This window comes from Microtus ochrogaster, chromosome 21 (assembly GCF_000317375.1).
Source record: "Microtus ochrogaster isolate Prairie Vole_2 chromosome 21, MicOch1.0, whole genome shotgun sequence".
Taxonomy (NCBI): domain Eukaryota; kingdom Metazoa; phylum Chordata; class Mammalia; order Rodentia; family Cricetidae; genus Microtus; species Microtus ochrogaster.
Window position 1 is genome coordinate 42408622 of NC_022022.1, and position 26204 is coordinate 42434825.

The 26204-nt window shown below is 40.2% G+C and overlaps 1 protein-coding gene across 5 annotated transcripts in view; it reads left to right on the forward strand.

The window, feature by feature from the left end:
- Positions 1-26204, forward strand: part of Lrrc7 (leucine rich repeat containing 7) — a 412851-nt gene that overhangs the window by 320858 nt on the left and 65789 nt on the right. For 4 of the 5 annotated variants that reach the window (XM_005357446.2, XM_026784035.1, XM_013350078.2 and 1 more), the window contains 5 exons: positions 4272-4472; positions 11551-11662; positions 11865-12045; positions 13523-15203; positions 18742-18882. In XM_005357446.2, the coding sequence (XP_005357503.1) occupies positions 4272-4472; positions 11551-11662; positions 11865-12045; positions 13523-15203; positions 18742-18882 (2316 nt within the window). The remainder of the gene's footprint in view (positions 1-4271; positions 4473-11550; positions 11663-11864; positions 12046-13522; positions 15204-18741; positions 18883-26204) is intronic. The other variant, XM_013350077.2, reaches the window with a different exon arrangement.

The window sequence follows — 26204 nt, forward strand, 5'->3', positions numbered from 1 at the left end:
CGGCAGAGAGGGATTCCTTTTCTCGGGGCTGGGTGTCTAAGAGGAGAAACGATAGGAGGAAAACTACATAGGAACACTGTGTTTTTATAAACGTTGCAACCCACATGTAATGGACTAGATTCTCATTCTATGTCTTATATTCTTTCCACAATATAAGACAAGCTGAGAATGCACCTTCCTGACTAAAACTGCCCTGTTTCCTTTTATGTAAAATGTCCCCACTAATTTCTAGAATAATTTGATATCTAATTATCACTGCAAAACTCTATTGTTTCTCTTACTGGAATTTACAATCAAATTCAAATTTAATGGCTATGTAAAGTATATTATATTATGTGTCTATAATATAATATATGAGAAACAGTTCTGTCTGAATCCAAGACACCATTTCTGAATGCCAACACTATTACAAGTAATTCTTTCTTTACTGTACTTTTGGGGTCTCCAATGCCTTGAAGCTGCTATTTGCATTTATTGTACTTCATTTAGATATTAAAAGTCTTGTGAAGCATTTTATCTCACAGAATTAATATATATATATATATTAGTAAAAATCTTGCATTCTAATACAATGTGTGACATGAGCAAATACTTTATAGTGAGTGACAAATTTAACACCATTATCAGAATGAATTCTGTAGATTTTCCCACCTCTGTATGTCAGAAATTCACTTATGTTTTATATCATAATAGGATGGGGAATGTTTCTATCCCAGGTGTTTACAAATAAAGAAACTGCTTTTAAATATGAATGCCCCTGAACCAGTAAAATAACTCTTTATGGCCATGCTGGCCCACTTCTGAAATACTGAAGGCAGGAACTAAGAAGGAAGGGTATCAATATGTCTATGTAGAGCTTAAAATAGAATTGGGCTATAAAACACAGTTTTACTTTGAAAGAGGTTACAAATTAGAATTACTTAGCTTTATTTCTTAAATTGAAATTATCTTATTGTTTAACAACAAAATTCACATTTTACTTGCAAAGTACCTTTTCCACAAGGTTACACAAGTCCATGTCATAGTACACCGGAGAATACCTCTTAACTAAACCACAGCAGTGTGATGTAAACCTTAGAATCCAGAAGACTTAAGTTTTAACATGACTGCAGAGAAAAGTTAACCAGTCCCACACCGACACACTCTCCATAAAATCACAACTGCTTTCTAAAAGTTAAGCGTACAGGGGGCTGGAGAGGTGGCTCAGTGGTTAAGAGCATTGCCTGCTCTTCCAAAGGTCCTGAGTTCAATTCCCGGCAACCACATGGTGGCTCACAACCATCCTGTAAAGAGGTCTGGCGCCCTCTTCTGGCCTTCAGGCATACACACAGACAGAATATTGTATACATAATAAATAAATAAATAAATAAATAAATAAATAAATAAATAAATATTTTTTAAAAACGTTAAACATACAATTCCAAATTTATAACATTTATAATATGTATAATATTTCTCATTCTATATACATGTTTATTTGTATTAAAATGTATAGAAATAGTTATAAATATTATCACATATTATATGGTTAATCAATAATAAATTAATTATGCTATAAAGCATTCAGTGTCATGCCTGGAACATGGAAAGCGCTGAGTAAGGGCTGCTCTATACAACCTGAAAGAAAGACTCAGCATTGAGTTAGACATGTCGGGCAGAGTCTACATTACCAAAGGGACTCAGAGCTTTTAAATAAACAAGTCAACTCTGACATGAAAAACAAGATCAAGCGGGGTGTTGTGGCGTTCACCTTAATCCCAATAATAAAGAGGCTGAGGCAGGAGGATTGAAAGCATGAGACCAACCTGAGTTACAAACTGAGATCTCTGGATCGACTTAATACATTTTCAAGGTACTTCACATTTGTGCCACCTTAGTTCTGAATAAACGCAAGTACATGAGAGAGGCACTGGATCTCCATTGTTCATAAGCAGAAGCAACAGACTAGGGGCCAGTGTCTCCTCAGAGGTAGACCCACAGCTTGAATTGATACTTCATGAACCCAAGCCCAGAGTTCTGTGAGAAGAGTAGTAAATGGGGGCAAAGTGGTTATTTTCTGGATGGAACAAATTCAAGTTTAGTGATTCCTAAAGATTCCCAAATTTGGCAAAGAGCCATCTTAAGGGGGAAAAAAATATAAAATGGTCCATATAAATAAATAATTAAACAGCAACCATCCATCGCCTTGAATGTAACAGTCAGATGGATAGTTGAAGCTTTGTGACGCACGTGTTTCACATTTAAATACTTCCACAACATTAGAATAACCAAACTAAGGAAACTACCACATCAAGTTGCTTTTAGTGACCAACTGTGCACGCTTATCCACACCACGTCTGTTTAGTGGCCGTAAACCATGTGGCGTGAAGAAGCATAGAACTTAGGGAAGAATAGGGCAGATATCTCCTACCTCAGATCAGGAGAGCATGTCACTGTTGAGGACATTTGAGCTGCAAAGAACTTCTATTTAGTGCCTTACTTTAGACTCCTTTTTAAACAATCTACCACTAGCTATTAAAAGAAAAACAATGCTTTTAATTGGCCAGATGGGCAGTCCACCTACAATTCACAATTTATAAATGTAGATTCATAGGGTTGTTTTTTAACTTTTAGCCCATTGATATTAAATACCTTTAAACAAGTTCAACACTGTAGCTTAAAAGTAAATATAATAAATATAATTCGGAACTAATGTTTCTAACGTGGACTTAAAGTGCAAATCCCTGCGTATGTACATCCCAGTGTACCCTGGCTAGAAGACGTTGTTGTTCAGTGTTTACTGAAGAATACACTATAATTCAACTTCCTGGAACATAATAGTATTAAACCATAAAAACTCACTTTTTCCCATGAAACCCAATTTTACCTTGGGTTCTTACAGCATTGACCTTTATTTATTTGGTCTATTCTCATTTATTTGAGAACATTAAAAAAAATAGATTACAGTTACCCGAGTTAAACAAAAGATGGTGTTTCTCTGCATTCCAAATATGTACTGAAAAATAATTGTATGCTTTTAATGTCAAAAAAATTTTTAAATACATTGTAGCATCCAATTCTGTTATCTTGTTAGGGTAACAAGCCACAGTGAATTCTAAGAGTAGCAACATTGGTGAATTTGCTAAATGAGCAGATTAGCAAAAGTGTTTGAGTCCTTCATACTCTCCAGCCTCTCCTACATGCCATGGACCAGATGGGGAGTCCCTGCCTCCGCCTGGCTGCCTTCCTCCGTTCCCACCCCTTCCTCCCTCATTCTCTTCCACCTTCTCTGCTCCCACCCTCCACCCTCACACACCTGCGGTCCACAAGACATACCACAACCACTCAAGCCATTCCATGTTAAAAAGTTGATTCTACTCAGATTCAAAATGACACAAGTTATTGGCACAAGTCAAACTGGGCACACCTATCTCTTTTGGTGAGTTCATTCAGTCAACATGAATGACTACGTATTGAATCTCTTTTAAATATGTTAATAATTAATACTCTCATGGTAGAATATTCTACATATAAGAAATCAGTATTAAGAAGAGTCCTTCAGTGTGTTCTTGAAAGTTAAGATTAACACCTGCAAATGAATGAAAAAAAATATCTGGATAACAGCATCCAAAACATGTACATTTGCCTAAACATATTTTTAAGAAGTGATTTTTTTTATTTATCTTTATATAATCTGTTACTCAAGAAGCATATGACCTATTAGTGTAAAACACAAGTGTGAAAGCCACCCCAGAGAATTTTTCTGAAGTCTTAAAAAGTATAAGCTACCCTCCCTTTTGACAGTGCGTGCTAGCTATAAACCTGGGCTAACACCTGTTTGGCTTTTTTATTGCTTCACTCTGCTTGTAAATCTTGTGAGGTCTCCTCCCTCCCAATACCTGCACTGAACTCCAAAGGCATTCTCATTATGGAAATTATTAAATTTCAAAATTATTAAATACCAAAGATAGTAAACTTCTAAGATGTAATGTAACTGGTAATACGTTGTTCCATTTTTATGACATTAGCAGTCACTTAAGAGTCTTATCTACTGCTATTTCACCCATCAAAAAATAGAGTATATTCTAAAGAAATCATTGATGATGTCTGAGGGTGTGAAGGAGTCGGGAACAGGAGTCAAGCCCCACTCCTCACATCAAGGGCAGTTCCCTGGGCAGCCCAACACTCACTGTACTGCATTTGTTTTTGATGAAGCTTGTACCATGGAGTAGCTTGGTGAACATGCTTTCTGAAGTCGTTTTTATGTTCGATTTCTTTTTATAAACTTCTAGGTTGAAATAAACCTAAAACGCTATCCAACTCCTTACCCAGAGGATTTAAAGAATATGGTAAAATCTGTTCAAAATCTGGTGGGTAAGCCAAGCCACGGAGTGCGAGTTGAGAACTCAAATCCAACAGCTAACACGGAGCAAACTGTGAAAGAAAAGTTTGAGCACAAGTGGCCGGTGGCCCCAAAGGAGATTACAGTGGAGGTATTTGGAGGTTATTGGTAATTGCCAGTGTGGTTTGACTTTTAGGCTTCTGGGTGATAATGTTTCTTCTAACTGAGTTGATCGCTTTAGTAAGCGAATTACACATTATTTCCTCAAATAAAAATGACTCTTTTTTGAGATATGAGGGTTATGTCTAGTAAATCAAGAATAAGTACCACCATTGTGGCCAAAATGATTACTATGTCATTAATACATGCAGTGGCTCATCTGCTGCCTCAGCTAGCCAGGATGTTATATCCATGAAAATGGTGACCATCCCAAATCTTATCTGATCGTCTGCTGGGGAAACTAATGGGACATTTTCACAGTAAAAGTCCTACTAAGTTTACCATGATTTGGGTTTTTTTTTTTGGTTTTTCAAGACAGGGTTTCTCTGTGAAACAGTCCTGGCTGTTCTGGAACTCTCTCTGTTGTGTTTTTTTTTTTTTTTTAAATATTTTCGTGTCTGAGTTTCAGCCAAAAAAAAAATGTTTTTTAATTAAAGAAAATAAAAACTCAGGCTTGTGGGATCCAACCATGAGAAGTTTGTTCTCTATGCTTGAGAATAAACTACAAACGCTGCCTTATTGATTTGTATGGTCTGAAAAGAATTCAACTACATTCCGCCACCTCGACTATCTCATCAACCCCTCAACTAATTAGCTGCATCTTTTACTCCACTAGAAACACAGCAGAGTGAGCATGTCTGGTCCACATTCTCTAAAATCTAGACTGACAAAACTCTTTTACAAATCTGCACTCCAAATAATCTCCTTGTGGCGTTTGAACACCAACTGTATAAGTAGCACTGTGCTAAACACTGTGAGAGGAATAGAATGATGAAAACGTGTACCAGGCTCCCAGGTGATTCAAAGCTAAACTGGAGAAACAGGTGAAGTGATCACATGATCTCTTGTCCTGTATTGAGGCTGAAGCATACATTAAAGCTGACGTGATTCCCTTAAAACAGGAAGCAGTGGAGCACATTACCAACAGAAAGAAGACCGTGAGCAAAAAGCAACCATAGACACTTGGGAGACAGAAACAGGAAGATGGTTGGGAGTTGAAGGCCAGCCTAGGACACAAAGTGAGACTCTATTGTAAAACCAAAACAAAGCAAAAACAGTTGTAGATTGCAGACCCCCCTGAAAGAGAAGTCCACTTTCATACCTAAGGGAGTAACACCTGGAGTGTTGGAGGGTACACCAGCGCATCTGAAGAAGTAAATCCCAGCTTAGTTTTCTTTTCTTTGCCTTCTGAGTGTCTCTATGCTCCCTTTTCCTTGTGACACCACATTCCCATCTAAGATACTAGAACAATACAAACAGGAAAGGAAGAAATATTTAGCAAGTGCACACACACACACACTTTGTATTTAAACTTCACAGAATCACATATTAATATCCTTTGTTACATTGTGGTTATGAAAACCTAAAAGTGAGTAAATCCACTACAAATGTAAGAAAATTCTATAATTGCTTAATTTGGGAATTTGGGATGTAAAAAGGGAGAAAAAATATCTGTGATTACAAATTCAGTAATAACTCCATGGTAGATAAAATGAAGCTAAAGTCTCCCGAAAAATGTCTCCATATAAAGAACACACTGAAAATAACACATCCAAAATTAAATTTTGCATTTCTTCCCCAAACTCGTTTCCACTTCTGCCCTAACCTTAATCAGATTTCACAACATCTACTACCAGCTCCATGAGGCTGGAAATTGGAGCAATAATTTCTTCTTTCTCCTCACTCCTTATCCCCTTCCAAATAGTTTCCCCAACCTGAACTTTTCACCTGTGTTTCCAGTAACTCTGTCGGCATTGCTACAAAACCATTGTCTCCTTGCTTTACATTGTTCCCAGCCTCCTTGTTGCCTTGGCAACACTTTTCCTAAAAAGAGTGCAAATCGAATCGTTCCCTTGGTAATAGCTTCTTAGTGCTGGGAGAAAGGCCTGAGGTCCTTCATTAGTGAGACAGGCCACAATGGAAGCTGACTTCCAACTCGGTGTTCACCGTGAACCTCCGCATCCCTTTCTGAGGCTTCTTCATCCGCTGACGTGATCTCTGTGAAAAGAAATTCCACAGGAGATTTCAATATTTTCTTTGAAATCGAGACTCTGCATCTTACTTTTAGCCTACTGCAGGCAATCATCGTCCTCTTGAAGAGAGTTGAATGAAGGGCATTTTATTCAGTGTTTGTGGACAACCAAGTATCCTACTAATTACGAAAACTTAGCATTTATTTTATATTTTGCATCCATATATAGTTTTTCATTTTTGTCTTTCGATGCAGGTTTCAATATTTTGAGATTAGCCCAAACTGGCCACAAACTCAGGACCTTGCTGCCTCTACCTCCTGAGGACTGAGATTACAAAATTATACTACCATGTCTGGTTGTATGCATAGACCGTGCAGTAGAAAATTGCACACTTCATGACAGAATCAGCCAGGTAATAAAGCTCCTTAACCAAGGGAAAGTAATGAAGAATTGAGGTAAGCAAGACCGAAGAAAGTACAGAAGAAATGCAGTACACAGTACCTAATATGATGGTGCACTTGGAAAGTAAAGGCAGGAGGGTTAGGGGTCCAAGATCACCCTTGGCTACTCAGTAAGTTCAAGGCTAGTCTACGAGATACTATCTCAAAACGGCAAAACAGAACATGGTAACTGCTTTTCATAAACAGCAAAGTGAGTGAGAAAGGAAAACTGGCCCCCACCTGACCTTTTAGAGCCTTCACATGGGCTAAAGAACAGAACCAGAGAGCCATAAGAACCAAGAGAGCCAATGACAGGAAGGCTCCTCCTTCTTTCTTTCCTTCCTTCTTTTCTTCCTTCCTCCCTTTCTTCCTTCCCTCCCTCCATCCTTCCTTCCATCCTTCCTTCCCTCCTTCCTTTCTTCCCTCCCTCCCTCATTCCTTCCTTGCTTTTCCCTTCTTAATGCCCTGTGAAATTCATTTGCTCACACACACCCCCAGCTCTTTACATGACTAGCACGCCCTCACCCTTCCAATCTCAAAGGGTCACCCTGACCAGTCTAACCTTCTGGTTTTTCCTACTGTGTCACTGTTTACTTGCATGAAATGTAATGAGAACATTTATGATGATTTTATATATTACCTTCAGACAGTTTTAGGATAAGGGCCATTTCTACCTTGTCTAGTATGTACAGATGATAATTTAATTTGAGATTTTTCAACTCTGCACTGCTGTCAAAGCTTTCAACCCTTAGCAAAAACCATACTCCGGTTTTGAATTGTGACCTTTTGCTGGACTAACAATACACTCAGATACTCAGCAACAAATAACATGCCCTTCAACAGCTGCAGAATCCCAAATACATACCACATCTACTGCAGAGTATTGGGCTGCTGAGCTGTAAAACGCAGAGTGTTCGGAATATCAAAAACATTTTTACTTAATGATATTTTCAACTTATGCTGTGTTTATGATATAACTACATCATAAGCTGGGAGGAGCTATATTCCCAGAGTTCACCACAGAGAAGACACATAAATAGTTAAATCTAATTCTATCCAATTAGAAGTTCATGGGTATCCAGGAGAATTTCTGAGATTTGTTGAATTGATTTCTCTTTGTTGGCTGCCTTGTCTAGTCAGTCTTCACCTGTGCGTTGAGGAAATTCCTAGCATATTTATACCCTCTGTATCTCAACAATTTTTGTTATAATGTCCCTAGACTGAAATAATTCTTAAGATTCAATATCCCCACAGAAGTAGTAGAAGTAGATATATTAGTAAATATATTTATCCTCCTTTGAGGATAAATTTGGGAAAAATAAAATGCATAGACTGGAAAATAAAATATTTTATCTTATTTTTAAATAATCAAACCCAAGATATCATCAGACATTGACAACTTTTTCTCAAAACTGGAAGTCACGGCAAACACAACAGCTCTCAGATGCCATACACTAGCATTCAAGTTTTACTCTTTGGTTATAGCAATTACCAAAATCCAGCTTCATGAGAAATGACACCAAGAACGTGCAACCACATGTTGAAACCATGTGCAACAGTGACCCAGCAGTTCACAGCTGCCTGGTTGATCTCAAGCATTGCCTTCCTGAAACACTCTCTACAACACATCATACCCCTGTGAAATAGCATGACCTCTATGGATGCCTCAGAACATAGTCTGGGAACCATGGAGGGGGTGGGGTTGGTCTAGGAGGCAAGAACTGTTCTCTTAGACCTTCCTTGTTGCTGACCTAAGCAAGAGAGCTGTTCCAGGCCACAAACTTTGCCTCTAAAAATCTAAGTGCTAAGAGACTCTATGGAGATGGACTAGGGTAACAACAGGTAACACTAGGCCTAGCACTTGGTACAGGAAAAGCCGAGAGTAAATGATAATTTCAGACCCTTCCTCAAGAGAATAAAGCACAAATTCCTCCCTCATTCTCTTCAGTGTTCTGTGTATTTCTAACTGGACTCCTGTTCACTGTGTCTGCTATAGTCGAAATGATACAAATGCTTCTCATCGTGAGGAGACAGCCTGTTTTCCCTCTATAGAGAAGTCATACCTTCTGCCAAATAATGAAAAACAGTCAGCTGTCCCTGAAATTCTCCTTTGCCTCCCTTTTTAACTCTCCTCCTAGACTCTCAAAGGCTTGAAAATGAGCTCTTATTCTTCTTGACTTTTACCTTAGGATTGTCTTTCTCCATGTTATAAAGAGCCAAGATTTTGTTTAAATCAAGGAAAGATAATAGGATTTAAAAAAAAAAAAACAAAGGACATTTTATCCACCACCAACAACAACTCTACTCCTGTCTCCTCAGGAGGAGACACATTTAGATGAAATTCTGGTGAACCACTTTCCAAAACTGATTGCTTGCTAACAGCTTCCTCTGTTTACCGCCATGAAAGTAGGCTCAAGGACTTTTCTTTCCTCGATTTCTGAGCAAAGTCAGAGACTTATACCTTAGCTTGATCATGAAGAGCCCTGGTCACAGTTTTGAAAAGCTGATACATATAAGCAAGATATCCTAAGTACTGGATGTGCAGAACATGAGGTAAAAGAAGTAATATTAATATTCTGGGCAGATCTAGCTGCCTGATTTGGTTCTTGTGTCTCCTTTTATTTTTTTTTTATTTTGCTGTTCCTTAAAAAATAATTCTACGTGTACTAAGTATTATTTAAAATTTCTCCTTTCTCACTTGTTTCAAACAAGGAAGTTACCTTTATGTTCATATGCTGGGCATCAATCAGCACTAATTCTTTTACCAAGCACCTTCATTTGACAGATAGGTCAGACACAGGTCTGAAAATGACTTCCCCTTGCCCTGATTAGTAAGTGTTGATGCAGAAACAGGATGGAGAGATAGCATCATGTGACTGACAAGTTGGCATCTCTTGTTCTTTCTCCAGCTTGCATCTTCTGATAAATATATGCATTTATTCTTTATTATGCCACTTTAAAATTTTACTGAGCATTTCTTGTGCTGAACTTTAAAATTCCAAATGCAGATTGCTTTCTTCACACCCAGGCACTTCATCACCTCTTTGTCTTTGGGATCCCTCTTCAAACAGGATCCTTCATCTCGGGTCCCTGATACTCTCACCGGGAGCCTCCCACTGGAGGAAGGACTAGCTCAGTGGGAACTCAAGAGAACCATCCTCCAATGCTGGGTCTTTGTTAAGTGATTCTGTGAGCCCCAGGTCAGTGAAAGTGTTTCACTCAATGGTCATTCAGTCTTCATCAACTGAAGCAAAAAGTCATCGAGAAGCAAATAGTCTCATACACCCCAAAATAAGTTCAAAAGATAAAATTTCAGTCAAGTATTAAAGAAATTAATGCTTCTCTGCCATACCAAAATCCTTAAGTCTGTCTCTTTGAGTGTTTCTGTCTGTTCATTTCTCCAACCAAACACTAGACAAGTTTTCCAAATTCCTGATATTTTTCCAAGTATAACCTTCTCTGAATCAGCAACACATTTCTACTTGTGTTAGTCCAATGCTACGACTTAACAAGATACTAACAAACAAACAAAAGCCCCTGAATGTTCTTCTTTGAATTCAAATTATCATAAACAGGTTAAAAACATAGCTGTTATGTATAGAAAATGGGAACTTAGGTCTTGCTCTTCTTAATATTCTCCTGATATCTGCTTAGTTGGGAATTATCTGAATTCTGGAAATTAACATTTGTGGAATTTTTACACTGGTGAGATGGCTCAGTGGTTGAAAACTCTGGTTGCTTCTGCAGAGGATCCGGAGCTCATTTCCTAACACACACATAATGTTAACTCCAGCTCTAGGAAATCTAATGCTCTCTTCTGGTACCCACCGGTACTGCACGCAAGTCATGCATTTCCATGCATGCAGGCAACACACTAACACATAAAATTAAACAATTCTAAGAGGGAGAGGGGAAATAAATTTTAAAACTTGTAGGACTTTTGTATTTTTTATTCTTCATGGAGTTATATTCTTATACCGCTGCTGATAATTCACTCAGCATTCGACATACAGTAGATTAAGTAGGTTGGAATGGGCAGGAGAACAGTAACAACCTCGGGAAGGAAGCACAGCAAACCCACAGTGGCTGAAAACACAGGCACCTGGGATGCAGCAAGGCCTGGAGAGCAGGGGCGGGATGCAGTGAGATAATATGTGTAGGGGTGGCTTGCAATGGCCTTCGCACTTGGAACTCTCAAGAGTTTGGCCTCTAGAATACCTACCCAAGCCACAGCGCCTGTGGGGGGTGTAGCACAATTCAGTGTTGTGCTGAAGTGAGCACTGTTTCATCTCAATTAAACTGGGAATTCCCAGAAGACCATGTTGTGTCTTTCTGGGGGAACCTCCACAGTTCTTTGCACAGTGCCAGGCATACAAATAGCATCCAAAAAATACATTCAATGAATAAATGAGTTCACATAAATTAGAAAAATAATTAGCGCTCAATTAGAGATGTGCAGGGTTCCTTTCACAATGCCCTATGGTGATTCAAACTCGAGGGCTGCATCTTTGAGTCTGAGCCAAATAAGATATTGCCATCTTGGTTAACCGTTCTTTAAATGTTTACTTTCCTTGTCCTGTATTATTATATCTCTCAGGATTCTTTTGTTCATCCAGCTAATGAAATGAGGATTGGGGAACTTCACCCTTCATTAGCTGAGACCCCTCTGTACCCACCCAAACTTGTTCTGCTAGGGAAGGACAAAAAAGGTAACATCGTGAAGCCGATGTGGAACTGTGACCGATGCATGTGCATGATCAATCACCACTTATACATTATGACATGCCGTAGTCTATAAGTACCCGCAGATGTGTGCTTCTGACATTAATCCATGTGGAATCTGCTTTTCATGCTTCTTTTGTATCCATCCGTGTTCATAGCGTTGTAATATGTTTCCCCTTTGAATTTCAGAATCAACTGATGAGTCTGAAGTTGACAAAACTCACTGTCTGAATAACAGTGTCTCCTCAGGCACCTACTCAGACTACTCGCCCTCCCAGGCTTCCTCGGGGTCCTCAAACACCCGCGTGAAAGTGGGGTCCTTGCAGACAACCGCTAAAGATGCCGTCCATAACTCTTTGTGGGGTAACAGGTGTGTTGAGAATTCCCCCTTCTATGTTCACAAATGCTCATTTTCATCAACTTTGACAAAGTGGAATCTGCTTAATGTTGGAATTGTGTTTGGCACGTGAGTGGCACAGAAGACAAAAGATGCAGGTAAGCATGTGGGCTCACCTGGGATTTTGAAGGGCATCAAAGCTACCCTCAAGGGCCTGCCATCCATGCAGGCCCAACTCAGAGGAGATTATGGGAGTGATAGTAGGAACCAAAAGCTTGAAAGTGTAATTTTGAGGCAATCTCAAGTTTATAAAACACGTGGGCATGTCACATCCAAAGTGGTGTAAAAAAGGCTGGGTGGAAGTTGATCAGTGGTGGAGCTAAGTGCTCGAGGCCCTGGATTTGATCCCCACTAACACAAAAAGCTAAATTGGTGTGATAGATTGAAATGTCTGTACTGGAGAGACTGCTCAGAAATTAAGAACACTAGCTACCTTGCCAGAAGACCTGGGTTCGATGCCCAGCTCCCATTAACATGATGGCTCACAACTATCTGTAACTCCAGTTTTAGGAGATCTGATGCCTTCTTTTGGCTTCTGTAGGTACCAGACACTCACATGGTACACAAACATATGTGCAAGCAAAACACATTATATATATATATATATATATATATATATATACATATTTTACACATAAAATAAAAATAGAACTCCAAAGAAAGCAAGGAAGAGTAAGAGAAGGTGAGAAAGGGTCGGAGAAGGCCAGAGAGAATGAAAAAGAGTCAGGGAGGGTTAGAGAACGTCAGAGAGGATCAGAGAGAGCCAGGGAGTGTCAGAGAGGGTTAGAGAAGGTCAGAGAGATCCAGAGAGAACCCAAAAGGGCCAGAGAGGGTCAGAGAGGATCAGAGAGGGTCAGAAAAGGTCACAGAAGGTCAGAGAGAGCCAAAGACATCTAGAGAGGGTCAGAGAGAATGCCAGAGAGAGTCAGAAAGAGACAGGGAAATCTGGGGATGTCCAGAGAGCCATGCATTCATTCAGTAGGCAGCAGCATTTCTGCCGTGTCTGAGGTCCCTGCCCCTTCCTCTTTGGGATGTGTTAAGTTCTCTCAACTGGAAACTTGGAAGTGCTCTGAGTCAGAATCCCAGAGATGAGTAGTGGAAATCCCCTTGCCAGCCCATCTTCAGGACCATGACTGAAAGTGCACTTACTTCATTCATTCACCCATTTAGTCAATAAGTATCCTGGTCTCTCTCCATGCTTGCATTCTATGGAAGGACCTAAGGTGGTAAACAATGAATATGTTAGGCAGTCAGTTCCCTAGTGTGCTAGAAAGCCATGGTTACTCAGAAGACGTGAAAGTCAGAGCAAGTTAAAGTGGGTTTTTGGAATAGTGCTTTACCCGTAAACCAGGTGGGAATAAATGAGCTACACAAAAGTTGGTGGCATTCTTCCTCCAGGAAGGTCACCTCTTCCTCTCGGTCATTTTTCTCCTTCTGTTTGTGTTCACAGGATTGCACCACCTTTCCCACAGCCTCTGGATGCAAAGCCATTACTCAGCCAACGGGAGGCTGTTCCTCCAGGGAATCTCCCCCAGCGTCCTGACCGGCTGCCAATGAGTGATGCCTTCCCTGACAACTGGACTGATGGCTCCCATTACGACAACACAGGTTTTGTCTCAGAGGAAGCTGCCGCCGAGAATGCCAACAATAACCCTCTCTTAAGCGCCAAGGCTAGAAGCATGCCTGCTCACGGGCGCAGGCCTTTAATCAGGCAGGAAAGGATTGTCGGCGTTCCCCTGGAACTGGAACAGTCCATACACCGACACACGCCAGAAACAGAAGTGCCTCCTTCCAACCCCTGGCAGAACTGGACCAGAACTCCCAGTCCATTTGAAGACAGGACTGCTTTTCCTTCCAAATTAGAAACAACCCCTACTACCAGCCCCTTACCTGAAAGAAAAGATCACATGAAGGAGCCTACAGAGACACCAAGTCCCTTTTCTCCAGGAGTGCCGTGGGAGTACCATGACCCCACACCCAACAGGAGTCTCGGTAATGTCTTTTCTCAAATCCACTGCCGCCCAGATTCATCGAAAGGTGTTATTGCAATGAGCAAAAGCACGGAGAGGCTCTCCCCACTCATGAAAGATATAAAGTCCAACAAATTCAAAAAGTCTCAGAGTATTGATGAGATTGACATTGGAACCTACAAGGTTTATAACATCCCGCTAGAAAACTATGCCTCTGGGAGTGATCACTTAGGAAGCCACGAGCGGCCAGACAAGTTGTTGGGACCGGAGCACGGCATGTCCAGTATGTCCAGGAGCCAATCGGTACCCATGCTGGACGACGAGATGCTCATGTATGGAAGTAGTAAAGGGCCACCCCAACAAAAAGCATCTATGACGAAGAAGGTCTATCAGTTTGACCAGAGCTTCAATCCACAAGGAGCGGTAGAAGTAAAAGCAGAGAAGAGGATCCCGCCCCCTTTCGCACACAATTCTGAGTATGTGCAGCAGCCCAGCAAAAACATCGCCAAGGATCTGATCAGCCCCAGAGCCTATAGAGGGTACCCACCCATGGAACAGATGTTCTCCTTTTCCCAGCCGTCTGTGAATGAGGATGCCATAGTGAACGCTCAGTTTGCCAGCCAGGGGCCCAGGGCAGGCTTCCTAAGGAGGGCTGACTCCCTGGCCAGCTCCACTGAAATGGCCATGTTCAGAAGAGTCAGCGAGCCCCATGAGCTGCCCCCTGGTGACAGGTATGGCCGAGCAGCCTATAGGGGAGGGCTAGAAGGCCAGAGCAGTGTTTCAATGACTGATCCCCAATTCCTCAAGAGGAATGGCAGGTACGAAGATGAACACCCTTCGTATCAAGAAGTAAAAGCGCAGGCGGGAAGTTTCCCCGCTAAAAACCTTACCCAAAGGAGGCCGCTGTCCGCCAGGAGCTACAGCACAGAGAGTTACGGAGCCTCCCAAACCAGGCCAGTTTCAGCTAGGCCTACCATGGCAGCCCTCCTGGAAAAAATACCATCTGACTATAACCTGGGTAACTATGGTGACAAGCCGTCAGATAACAGTGATATAAAGACAAGGCCCACCCCTGTGAAGGGAGAGGAGAGCTGTGGCAAAATGCCGGCAGACTGGAGACAGCAGCTGCTTAGACATATAGAAGCTAGAAGGTTAGACAGGGTATGTCTGGCCTTTCTCTGTAAGAATTCCCCTTCTGCCTTGGGTTTTCCTTTCCTGGCGTCTCTAAGCACATGTGGTGGTGCATGAGTTACAGGAATGATTCTCCCAGGATTTTATTTATATTAAGCGGGGGAGATGGATTGCAATAGTTTATTGTAGGTATTGCTTAATGCTTATATGCTGAGAAGTCATAACCAGCAGGTGAATTACCTATCAAAGCTAGCCTAAATATGGTAAGGAAGAATTTGACTCGATTATCTGGGATGGTGCTCCAGTGTCTTTCTAGCCATGAAAGCAAGGCCGCCTCTCCCAGGACACAAAACTGTTCCCTGGTGACCTAAAGAGTGTTATTTTTATTGAGTCTATAAAAAAGTGAGTATTTCACCCTTTCCACATGGACTCACTTATATTAAACTCGGGCTTAATTTGTTTATAAAATTTGTGCACAGCTAAGGAACAACTGAAGTTATTACCTCTAATGAGCAATAATCTTCCCAGCAAGGAATAGAAAAATAAAATAAGCAGAGATTAAATGCCCTCCTACACACTACTTTAATTGATTAAAAAAATCTTGACATTTAGAATATTGGCTTTTATGTAGAAAGAAATTCTACAATTCCAGTCAAGCTATAAACAGCAAATGCAGATGGTGTCTCAAGGAAGACTACAAATGTAACAAATTAGTGTGTACAATGTAGCAAAACAAGGAAATAAATCCCAAATTAATCCTAAATCAGTTAACAATTGAGTCATAATACTGTGTGGAGTTAGCAACCATTGGAGAGTTAAAATCAAAAAAAAAAAAAAAACAGTTCAAAGCATAGAATCAGTTCCCGTTGTCTGTTTGAATCTCTCTAAGAGAAACCAAATACTTCATTTTCTAGAGCCTTTGCCTAGAGGCATCATCATTTGCTGGACCCTGTGGCTTTAGTTAAAAAGACTGTGTGTGCCCCAGACTTACCTCAGAATTAAAGATTGCCTCGCAAACATGGGGCCTTTCCCTCTCGTGTCTTCAAGTTAGGTGTTCTGAGTGAGATTATGCCGTCAGGATGTTTTGTTCGATGAGTTCAGTGTTATTTGGGACTCTGCTTTTATAAAAGCAAGGTCACTATATTATGTATTTCTTCAACATTAAATTTGAGTGTTCAGGTTTATTCTTTTAAAAATAACAATTTGTAGGTTGTATCTACGTGACAAGGAAACAGTTTTCCTAGGGAGAGAATGAATTAACAAATGTGGCTGTGGGCGTTAATTTCTCAGCATGAAAATTGTCTCTGTCTTGCAAATCAGAATGTTTCAAATTGGTGCAACCCATCCCCTTGAAGGAAACGTTATCAAAGTTTCATGGCTGGCATCAGCAGGAGACACCTGATCAAGTGGCATGTGCCTCACCTTGAGTTATACCCTATATGTAGACAGGTAGCTTTGAAGGGTGAAAATACTTAAGGTTAAATAATACAAAACAGTTGGGAACTCTCATTGCACGCTGACAACAACCGTATCTAACAAGGCAATGTGAACTAGCGAAGGAAGGTTCCAAACAGGTGTAGGGAATGTATTGCAATGATAGTGATTCGAGATGGAATGATGGATAGAAACAAAGCATGGATACAGAAAGACAAGGTGGAGATGTGTTCCACCCGCGTTGAACAAGACAAGAAGTAGGTGGCTCCAATAGCCACAGAGCGTACAGGACTGGGGAAGGGTTCTGAAGGCCCTGCCTAGCCCAGATGGCTAAGGTGAATTTAACTGTATTTTTTAATTGTTGTGATGACACTTCCCTTTTCCACTGAGCTCTGTTTGTTTGTAATTCCCTGGTTCTAACATTAACTTTTCAGAGCAATTTTAATGCATATTGAATAGTTTCTCATTTGAGTTACTTTAGACTACTGCCCCAAGCCACGGTTTCCTAGGAGCTTTCTTCTAGTTTACTCCAAGTGATGTTTTCTTCCCCACTTAGCTGAGTTTCTCAGCGATCACTCAAGATGCATGTCCTGTGAAATCTTCCAGCCATCCTCCCAGATGAATTCATGCTTCCAGACCACACATTACAATGTCAGATAGCTTTGACAGAGCTGTTCGATTAACACTCTGCCCATCATCAGATGGCACCAGAGATTGGGGTGCTTTCCTCCAAAATTCAGTTAAGCTGTTCAACTCTGAGCAAACAGTGTTACCAGCAGCTACAAGATATTTGCAATTTCACATAAAAGTCAAGTACCTACAGTTCTGTTCACGTTATAGGTTTAACAGTCCAATGTGGAGCTGGCAAATGATCTCAGTGCTGGCCTTGTAGAGACAGCTCCAAGTACTACACTAGAAAAACGGATATGTTTTCTCCCTTATTTTAATCACAAATGTTACTATGATAGGGCCCCACTGTGCCCAAGAATTTAAAACACGAGCCCACGTGTCTGAGATGACTGATCCTTTATGGGGTATCAAGGAATTACCTCTGAACCAGAAGGAAAGGTTGAGTCTTTTCCACTTTTGACATGGTGGCAATGAACTAGTCCCTAGCTCTTAACAAACAGAATTGGCAGACAAGTGTATCACCAGTGATCTCTCTCCATAGCTCACAAAATGCTAGTGATAAAAATCATTACTTTGTAAATAGTGCTTTCAGAGCAAAAAATGATATCCAGCCATTTGTTCTTCGAAGTCTCCTGCATTAAATAAGAGAATTACTTACAGAAGCAAGCACTGCCAATGATTGTGTTTCCACTGTAGATTGAAAATTTGATGTTCGGTCATTTTAAAATATTTAATATTGCCGAGCGGTGGTGGCGCACGCCTTTAATCCCAGCACTCGGGAGGCAGAGGCAGGCGGATCTCTGTGAGTTCGAGGCCAGCCTGGTCTACAAGAGCTAGTTCCAGGACAGGAACCAAAAGCTATGGAGAAACTCTGTCTCGAAAAATCAAAAAAAAAATTTAATATTTTAATGAAGCTCTATAGAGAAGAATTACTAGTTCTTGGCAAAAGATATTCACAATATAAATATCACTAGAGTGTTGTCAGATATCTGATGCATACTAAAAATAATAGCATTAACCATCTTCAGAGTATAACTGTCCTTAAGGTTACCACACATTAGCTCAGGCAGAGTTAGACGTTAACATCTGTTCTTCATATGTGCAGATCTCATAATGTGAGACAATGAGATTTATAGCTTATAGAATCTAATTAAAATCTCACTGTTTCAATTTGCAAAACTAACAAACTGATCAATGCTCATCTCAAGCCAGGATCACCAGGCTGTCTAAGAGACAGATACAGAGATTTAGCGTTTTCATGAAAGCAAACATAGACAATGGATCTCTGCTCTTGTCCTTTCTGTAGCTCTGAAGGGTACTCATTTATGTGCACAACTAACACTGTTACTGTATGCTTTTGTCTGACAGAGCGCATGTTTATAAAAAAAAAAGTTACTGTTTGCCCGCTTACAGTTCAATGTGATGAATTTAGACGTGTTCATGTAATGATCTGTTTGTGGAGCCCGTGTTTACATCCTGTCACATGGTTATCTCCTCTACTCAGAGCGCTGCTTACAAACACAACACAGTTAACCTTGGCATGCTGCCCTATGGAGGTATTTCAGCAATGCATGCAGGCAGAAGCATGACTTTAAACTTGCAGACTAAGTCTAAATTTGACCTTCAAGACCCACCTCTTCAGAAAGTAAGTATGGACCGCCCTACATGTGCCAGCATCCCAAAGTCACTTGCTGTCTGTTCACTTGGTGTATTTAGACTGTGCATCTAGCCCTGCTTGTTACGGACTCCCCGTAGTTCGAACGCACCAGGGAAGATGATGTAGAGCCTGAATCTGTAGCTGCTCAGTGTTTATTGTAGCTAGATGGATGACCAGACTCTTGCTTTTTGGACTGAGCAGGTACATGACTTTTGAGGTGGATTTAAGGATCATCTTTCTACTTATTTTTTTCTATTCTTCCATGTTTTTCTTTCTGTTTTGTTTACACATTTGTTATTTACTTTTTTCTGGACACCACCCCTCCCCTCCCTTGGTAAAACATTCTGAGAACAATGCTGAAAACTGTTTTGAGATTTGGGCGGGTCCCTTAGAAGGCATAATATCCAGAGTAAGCATGGAAGTTAAATATTTAGCCCTGTAAATGCTTTCTTGTTCCACTTTCCATGTGGGAACAGAACACAGCAGGGAGAGATGTAAGTTTGCATCTTATCTGATAATTTGCTTTTCTTGGGTTGTAGAAAAGCCACAAGTTCACATATTTTAAACAAAATTGTAGGCATATTAGCAAGGAACTAATACTGTATAATAAAGAGAAGAAGAATTCCCACTGTTAACGAAACATTTGTCTTGCTCAGTCAACATGGGGAATGCCCATTTTACCTGCTTAAACTGATTAATGCTTTTCCTTGGTTACATCTCAGTGGAGACTAATGAGTCATCTTCATACAATGTCGTTATGACTTATGTTAATGTAGTCACTAGCCTCATGAGGTTTTGTGGATAAAGAAGCACAAAATAGGAAAAGAAAATGACAGCAACCCCCAACATTTCTTCTTTTTGAAGAAAAGTAAATGTAAGACAAATTCCCATGCTGTAATGCTTCACAGTGGCTGTCTGGTAGCCTTTCCTAATTCTATACTTGACCCTATATAATTTAATTCAGGCTGTAGGTAGCACACAGAGCTAGAGATTTTTATGTCCACAGATTCTCTTTCTCTCTCTCTCTCTCTCTCTCTCTCTCTCTCTCTCTCTCTCTCTCTCTCCACACACACACACACACACACACACACACACACACACACACAGAGCAACCAAAGCCTAACTAAATTGGGAACATTTAAACATTATCTTATTTGTTCTTAGTCTCCCAGGGGCCAGTGGTGCGTGATAACTTTCTCTGCTGGTATTTACTGATGTCAGCAATAACTCTCATCGTGTCGATGTTCATGGCCCACCTCACAGTCTCTAAAAATAGAATTAGGGTTGTGAGCAGTTAATTTATTTAAATCAGCACAAGTTAGACTTAGGCATGCCATAAGCACAACCATTTTCTTGGAAACCCTCTTCAAGACAACCTATTCTTCATGTCCTCCTAGAAATCCAAAGCCCTCATCCTCCTTCCATCCCAAATGAACTTTTTTATCCCATCCACACTCAGGGATGGATGAGCTTCTGCAAGAGAACTTGGGAAGTAATGCAAACCAGACTTTGAAACTAAAATTAGAAGATTTCAAAAATAAAAATTATGAGCAGGTTAAAGAATCCTGCTGGGGGTGGTGTTGTACACTGTTAATGACACCACTTAAGATTCAGAAGCAGGTGAATCCCTGAGTTCAAAGCCAGCCTGGACTACATAGTGAGTTCCAGGACAACCAGGGATTCACAGGGAAACCCTGTCTCAGAAAACAAAGAAAAACAAAAAAAATTAATTAATTAAATGAATCTTGGTATGAAGAAAGCTATTTCTGGAACCCTCTGAAAATATGTAATGACAACAACCCTATTTTGACTAAGTTGGGGCCTGATTGATCTATACAGTGATCTAGATTCTTGCAGTAACTGAACAACAGCAGTGCGCTTACGACTGTGTTTCTGGTATCTCAGCTCCTCTCCGGACATGAGTTAGGGACAGCTGCCCTGTTGTATTAATCTTGTGGTGCAGCGGCCCGAGAGAATAATTACCTCTCACAGTCACAATACCACATAACAGCCATAATGCAGAGCTGTATTCGAGGGCCTCGGGACCATCTTTCCTTGGGCAAACACAGGACTTACAGGAAATCCCTTTGGAAAGGAAGTCCCTCTTGGAAGCACAATAAATTGAAATCCAACTATTTAGACACTGGAAGACTTCGAAGTCAATTACTACCAATATATTATCTCCTGCATGAAGAAGGAGAAAGAGGAGGAAAGGAGGAAGAAAAGGGGGATGAAAAACCATTTCTAAGATTGGCAGCTTAAGGTCTATGAAAAGCATAAACTATTCTACCTGGTATGTAACGAGTTCGAAGTTAATTAATTTATAAGCATTCGAAGCACAGCCAAAGCTGTGGCTGTGGCGGTTCAGGCTGAGCTCCACCCCATTGGTTCCACCCTGAGCTCTCATGCCCTCTGCCAGATTCATCTTCTCTGTAGAACTCGTGGGGGAGGCTTTCTGCCAAACTATAAAACTAAGCTTTATCTGCATATTTTTGATTAGCATACAAAGGAATGGTTGCTGCTATGGCCCTTTCATCTAGACTTCCTTCCCCACTGTCCTTTCTCCCCAGAACAGTCCCCTCTGCTTCCACGTCTCGGGTATTCTATTATCCTCTCTTCCTGTTTTCTCTGCCCTCTTGGTTCCAAACACATGCACAAAATTAACTCCCGGGCATCTAGATGGAGAGCATGAAGCTTCCTAGTGAATATGAAGAACTGTGCAGCACACATTTGTGGGAATGGTGCCCTTCCCAGGGGACGCTTGGGCTGAATCACAGCTTGCAGCCTTCTTCTCAGACGCCACGAGCACCAGGAAGAAGGAACGCTCTTACTCCCTCCCAAGCACTGACGTTGTCCTTAAGCAAATTCATAATAAGCTAATTAAAGGATACAGCTGATTGTAATAAAGAGCCCTGGCACCTGGAAGTGCTCACACACTATGTAGTTAAGGTCACTGGGGGAGGGAGCATGCTGAGCTTGCTGTGTATTTTTAACTCACCCATGTTTATCGCATGCCAGGTCAAGCGTACATTTTTCATGGATTAAAAAATAACTATAGTCGTTCTTTTCTATACGCGGGAAATGATATTTTATATGATAACTTCATGAACGTCTTTAAGATACTTTTAAAATTCCACCAACTACAACGAAATTAATATAAAAATTTAAGATTATTCATTAATGTCTTGACCTTTTGTTAAACTTGAAAATCTAACAGTATTTCTGAACTAGAATGCCGGATATGCAAGTTAGGCTTAAATTATAGGATACCAATATTTCCTATTTATTTATTTATTCATTCATTCATTCACTCATTCCTCATTCATTAATTCATCATTTATTTGCTGCCTTTCCAAAAAGCAATCAAATCAACTTTCTATGATGTTTTTAATGGTTTATGTGCTTTTTCCGGACGTGTTCTGCTGTAATGAGCTCAGCTATTGTCTTGAGATGATATGTTACTGGGAAGAGGACATTATAGGAGAATGTCGGTTCAAACTGCTATTTTTATCACCTAGATTAATGATACAATGATAAATATTTCTATTGGGAGAAAACAAAGATTGAGAAATACTGAAAACCCGCTCTAGCTAGTACCGCGAGGTGCCTGAAGGATGGTTTTTCTTGCAACTCACAAACCTAAGTGGACATATTTAGAAGGTGAATGAGAGAGACAGGAGTCTGAGGCTCACAACCCACACTGACTGTATGGCATGACAGTGAGCTTTGGCTTTACTGTCATGGCCGTGGTACCCGGTGTAAGCCCTCTCTGCATTCAGTGAAGCCTTTCCCCGTTTGTAACACCTGACATTTTCACACATGACTCACAGTAGTTGATACAATTCCTTCATTCACATTATGATCCAAATAACCTTAATATTTGATGATGTGGGAAATTTTTAAGAAAGAAATAAATGGTGCATCTTCACTGACCCAAGAGCACATGACCATGTCATGATGTAGAGACAAATGACTCAGGTTATCGGGACTAAGAGAAAGCCAGTGATGGCTCTGTGCCTTGTTAGATCACCTGTCCTTCCTGACCACTCAGTCATGCCCAGGTCATGGCTCCCAGTAGAAGTACGTCAGGTTCCACAGAGCTAGATTGGTATTGGCTGCCTCTTCTTTTACTGTTTATTACTACAATTTTATACCATAGAATCTTTTGCTTGTTGTTTATAGAATTGGACAGTAATATAAATTATAATTCCAGAGATGGAAGCCCTAAGTCATATATATATATATAATAATTGTTTCTTTAAAGTTACCTGGGAGAAACTGTCCTCACTGCCTGTCTCATTAGTTATTAAATCAGTTGATTCATGTCTAAGAAACTCCTGGGTTAGGGAAATTTAGACGGCAATGTTTGCCTTGACTGTTTTTGAACTTCTAGGTGTCCTTTTCCACTGGACCTATGCAGATGACCAAGATCAGATGGCACCATTATTGCTGTGCCCCTATTCACCCTAAAGTCAAGAGTTGCTTATTCAATGCTAGTTTTTCCTGCTGAAATAAAAGCAAAATCTATACTGTATTCCAGGCTAACTTGTGCCTGCAATTCCTATTGATTCTGCTATATTTATTACTGACTCTTTAGCCCTCCAGAAAGAGCTATCCACCATTCTAATTATGAAAAAATCCACCAGCCTGCCAATGCACACAATCCTCACAGACAGAGGCTAAAATGAGCAACAATGTATCAGCGTGGATCATGTCTCATCTCTGTTATGGCTAACACAGTCTTTAAAAACCGTAGCCATAACATTTTCACACCGTGTATTTGCCTCTGTCATAGGTATCTCTTCTCAAAAGGTTTTCTGAAACACTAGTGCATCGATAATTTCACTAAAAAATACTTGGGCAGATTGTTTTTCTTGCGTTTCCTGGTTTTGTTGTTGATTTTTATTTACTGACCTGTATGTTTGCTCCACTTTTGGCGCTTTGTTTTGTTTTGTTTTGTACAAGGTCTCAGTACGTAGCCTATGCTGGTCTCAAATTTTTGAACCCCTAGCTTCAACCTCCCTCCTCATTGCTGAAATTATAGACATATGCCACCATGCTGCTTGAACAAATTATCTTTAATATTTTCTTAAATCTGTGAAAATTGCCTTTGCAAGTCATGTGCCAATCACCTCACAAAATAGATCCTTGCATTTGTCAAAGATGCCACAAGAACTTGACAAGGTATCAAATTCCAACACCGCTCATACGTTTTCTTCAGCAAGATGGCATTACATATAATTTCACAAGCATACTGTACACCTTCGTCTAGCAGATGATCAAGGCCACTGGTTCAGCTACACCCATTTATTCATGTTAATACTACTCATATATAGACTTAGACAAATATACATCCATGTGGACACATTCATGTACATAAGTATACATGCAAATATACTCAGATATATGGATAGGGATGCATAGTGAAGTCCCAGCCAGATTAGAAATTACTTCTTTCGCCTGAAATTTATCACCATTCCTAGTTCTGAGAATCATCAACACTAAGTTAACCAATAACCACAGCAGATTTGGGAGCCAGGTTTTCTTAAGCTATAGGCCTTATCGAAATCTTTGCTTTTCTGCTAACTCACATTGGCCATTTCCTCTGCTACTCTAATAATAAAAACCTGAGAGCCCAGCAGCCAACATCCTGTGCGCTGTGTGCTTCCTTGGCTGGTATATGAGATGAGAAACATCAGAAGCCATCCTAACCTCTAGAGCACTGACTGATGTAAGCACCTAGTTTAGCTTGTTTTCTTAGAAATAAAACATTGTAGCATCAAGGGCTTCCATTTATATCATGCTTTCCAGTTGTTCGTTTTTATCTTCTGGAGAATTTTAACAACCAGAGGACAAATTTGCTTTCAGTATACATCCTACTTTGAGAAACAGCGTGAGCACACTAAATTTCTCAGTTTTCAGGCCCCCACCACCACCACCCAGCATCAATAAGTGTTTCCGTGATTTCCCTATTTCTCCAGGCTCTAGTCCTCACCTAGGAAAATCAAATCATAGCTCATTCTTGAAATTAAGAAGGGAAATTACTTTCAGGAAGTACATTAATTTTACTATGCAGTGAAAAAGAATCTCTTTAATGATCCTTCATGTTTCTGCTTCTCTGTCTCCTGTATATGAAGGAATTAGTGTGGCAGATAATTCTAATTTTTAAAAAGAGACAAATTAGTTATACATTTGTGAAGAACCCAGGGTCACAATGTTGGGGTTTTGATAGAATGGAGCTACACCTTTGTTGTGGGCCATAAAGAGCTATGGCATTTGGAATAGCTCTCAGTGACTATTCAAAATAGGGCTACTCATTTCTGGGCAGGTAAGAAAATGCATAAGAGAAAAGTTATATAAAGATGAGAGTGACCTGAACAGAAAAAGAAAACCTGTGCTGAATTATGTCCACCTCACAAGAATGTGTCTTACACAGAGACAGCCAGATGGCAGGTTGTGTTGTACCCTCAGGGCAGAGGACCCAAGTGAAGAGACATGGATACTGAAAATCCATAAAGAAAATACTACCTAGTGGTTCCTGAGTGCATGATTTCCTTCTGTCTACTTAATCTTTATATTCTTGTTTGCCATGTTTTAATATCTAGAAAGGTTGGGTGTGGACACATGTAAAAATACTAGCCTAGAAATAGTAAAGACTAGAAATCCAGGCGAAACACATCTCACTTCTTCCAAGCAACATGTTTTTCATGTGTGTTACTCTTCATTTGATTTTTTAAAACACATATTCACTCAATATGAGAGTTTGCATTCAAAACTCTCTTTTTTTCTTCTTTTTCACTTCTGATGGGCTTGTGGAAACAGAATTTACACAGTCAAAGCAAAAGGTGAAATTTGAGCTGTGTACTTTTCATTGTGTCCCTTAGAGGGGTTGTAAGACAGTATCACTGTGAACTCTATTAGACACATTAAGATACTAACCCCGTTAGACACATTGAGATACTAACCCTATTAGATGATACACTGAGATACTAACCATTTTAGAAACAATGAGATACTAACCCTATTACACACATTGAGATACTAATCCTATTACACACATTGAGATACTAACCCTATTACACACATTGAGAGATAGTTTCACCTTAAACCCAATTTTACTATATGTCCTGGAAGTTCTTTAAAAATGTGCATGTGGTCAGAATACAGATAAGGTGGTTACTGAGTTGCTTTTTAAAAAGACCATAGTAGGACTACTCAGTGTAGCCTTGCAAGCAGCTGCCTGTGACACATATGAAAAGAGTTGCCCAGCTCATCAAGAAAAGACTGCAGGACTCACCTCACACGGGGTA